Genomic DNA, 2,887 nt, shown 5'->3' with positions numbered 1-2,887 from the left:
TATGAGATGCAAGGGAGAAAGAGAGCTCGTCTTTTCATGGAGGGGGTGTCCCTGGGGGGAGAAGGCAAAGAGAAAGGCCATGGAATAGGTGGATTGGGGGACACCAAACAAAGCATAAGAGTGAGATAGATTTCAGGTAAATTGGCATGGAATTTAAACTGTGCCACGTTGTGAAATTGGTGAAAAGATATGAGTTGCCACTTGGCTTTTAGAAGTTAGAAACATGGAAGTCATGCATGATGCTGCTGGTCAGCTCTGCAAGTAAGGAAGCCCTTAGAAATGGCCCTTAGGAATGAAGGACCCTTAGAAATGAAGTGGCAGGTGAAGGAATCTGAAGCAGTGAACACGGGCACAGGGGAAGAGCTTTGGTGATGATTTGAATTCTTGAGATGAAGAAATATATGGAAAGACAAAGTTAATATAGAAGAGGCATACACAGGACACACTGATAATTAAGAAACAGAGACAGAATGGAAGAAAGTAGAAAGTGCACCAGAGATAAGATAAGCTGACAAATCTGGTAGGAGAAAGCAGGACAGGTCTAGAGTGAGGCAAGGGAGACCCTAGGCCACAGGTAAGGAGGAGCTTACTCTTGGCACCTTCTTGTGTCCCAGGCACCTCTTTTGCCTCACCCTACACCCTGCTGGGGCCTGGGGGACAGTGATAAAAAATGTAGAGGAAAAGAGAATGAATAGGAAAAGAAACAGAGGAAAGTGAAACCAATGAATAGAAAATTGGGGGGAGGCACAAAGAGAACTGTGTAGATAAAGAGTAAGTACAATAAAAAGTTGGTAGAGAGAAGGCAAATCAAGACACTGTTCCATTTGAGGAGATAGTCGCAGTGAAGAAAGCACAAGGGGCTTGTTCATAACAAATCGAATAGGGTAAGGTATTCACAATGATTGAAATGGCCCTGGAACCCTGCCCAGTAAAAGTAGGCCCCTTTCCTGGCATCTCATTCTCTCCATGGCTTCAGTCACCATCTATACACTGGTGATTTCTAAACAGGCATCTCCAGCCCAGACCCGTCACATAGGCTCATTCTGGCATGATTCCAAAGATCTTTATTGGAAGATCATATAAACATCTGTATTTGGAGGCTGTGTCAGTTATCTACTGCTGAATAACAAANAGGGCAGCTCTGGGGACAAAGGCAGGTTTGCTATGGCCATGGGGTCAAGAAAAGCCATCGCCAGTTAACAAGTGGCTCTTGGAGGACACACAGTGAGGTGGCCTGTCTGAGACCCTCTCAGCCAGGGGTGCAGGTGATGACAAGAGTCGTGTGGGGTCCTCCAGGTCCAGATGGGCTCCGTATTGACACCTGGAGGGGGTCTTGAAAGTATACTTTATAAACACCAAAAACACGGGGCCGATGGGTGATTTGGCAAGAATGGCACATTCTATAGTTCAATTTTTGAAATGAATTTTGAATTTCTGTTCCTTAGGAACTGGTGAAAACGCATGTCAATTCCTGAACTGGTCTTCCTCGGATCCCTGGAATTACAATGGTCTGTTCCTATTCTGTGATCCTTCGCTGTTCTTGTCCCATTTTCTGGGGGTGAGAGTGGGGGTGGGAGGATGTTGCCCCTTTGTGTACTGATTGCCCAGGATTGTCCATCTTTGCACCCTTAAGTTCTCCAAGGACCTACGTACCAGACTCTTCATTTCCTTGGTTGCCTGTGAGAGCTGCTCCTCCCGCCCTCCGTCAATGCACTTGCTGCCAGTTCCTCATGGTCTGGGCAAGCATGTTTTGTCCATGCCCCTGGCTTCACAGTTTACTGCCTCCGTGTTGCTTGAATCTAGCCAAGGCCCCTGTGCCTTGAGGTCACATCCAGCAGTGGGTGGCCAGCGCAGCAGTGACAGTGGTGGGGGAGGGGTGGTGAGTGTGTTTCTCCTGGGCCAGGGTTCCTCACCTGTTGGGTCCCTCACAGAGGACGTTGGACACAGTGTGCCTCCCGTGCAAGCCCTCTCCCTTCATCGCTGGGGCAGCAGGCCAGGAGCTGCCGGCCAAACTCCAGAATGGCCTCTGAAAAAGCACTGGTATTTTAGCAACCAATACCACTGCTTACACGCATGACCTTCCCTTAATCTATAACACTCAATAACGTTATTAAATTATTTAAATATTATAAATTCAGACATTAGTTAAAATGATTTAATTTTCTGATCAGTCACAATATCTCTTATAGTCATACAGGCAATATTTTATTTACACTTCTCAAACACTTTAAAATGATGATATATCAACCTCAATTTTCAGAGGACAAAGGATCAGCTTAGAGGGTCGGCTATTTGTGTAAATTCACTCACTGAGACAAGGGATTGAACTCTGCTGTGAGGCGGTGTCAGAGCAGGAGGACGGGTGACCAACAGTCTCAGGCAGCAATACTGGCAGCAGCTGCATCTTACCTGTAACACCGCCTCCCACCAAGCAGGCCAGCCATGGTCTAGCTTCTACCTACCTGGTGACATCAGCACATGAGCTCGCCCTTTGTCGCTCCCATAGCTCCCTGCTGACTATTAAGTTATCGCATTCCTCTGTTTGGGCTTCTCAGCATGTCTATCAACTGTGTAACCAATCCCCTGGATCAAATTCCCTCTGCTTTAAAAGTTTAGAGTGGTTTGTCTCTTCCTGTTGGACCGTGATTGATGCAGGAGTCAAATAAAATATCTATGAATTAAAACATGGTTTAGGTACAACCCCACCTGAAAGTGAACACTCAGAGCACCTCAGTGAAACAGAGCAGATAAATACAAGAAGAAAAGATACAACCAGTGACAACAATGAGGCACTAGAAAGCCAACAAGCAAGTGAACAATGTGCCCAAGAGCCTGAGCCAGCAGGTAAGCCTGAGTGACTGGGTTTGATGAGTGTAGGGACCAAGGG

The 2,887-nt window shown here is 46.6% G+C and overlaps 2 protein-coding genes across 4 annotated transcripts in view; both read left to right on the top strand.

The window, feature by feature from the left end:
* LOC109378046 (nuclear autoantigen Sp-100-like) overlaps window positions 1–2,873 on the top strand; it is a 23,810-nt gene extending 20,937 nt beyond the window's left edge. The window contains exons 5-6 of one of the 2 annotated variants that reach the window (XM_019634498.1): window positions 1,446–1,508; window positions 2,695–2,873. In XM_019634498.1, the coding sequence (XP_019490043.1) occupies window positions 1,446–1,508; window positions 2,695–2,858 (227 nt within the window). In that variant the 3' untranslated portion in view covers window positions 2,859–2,873. The remainder of the gene's footprint in view (window positions 1–1,445; window positions 1,509–2,694) is intronic. The other variant, XM_019634499.1, reaches the window with a different exon arrangement.
* Window positions 1–2,887, top strand: part of LOC109378047 (nuclear body protein SP140-like protein) — a 72,434-nt gene that overhangs the window by 46,991 nt on the left and 22,556 nt on the right. The window lies entirely within an intron of this gene.

Source organism: Hipposideros armiger, unplaced genomic scaffold (genome assembly GCF_001890085.2).
Source record: "Hipposideros armiger isolate ML-2016 unplaced genomic scaffold, ASM189008v1 scaffold_1709, whole genome shotgun sequence".
NCBI classification, from domain to species: Eukaryota; Metazoa; Chordata; class Mammalia; order Chiroptera; family Hipposideridae; genus Hipposideros; species Hipposideros armiger.
The sequence above is the reverse complement of the archived record's forward strand: the minus strand, read 5'-3'. Positions and strand labels throughout refer to the sequence as shown.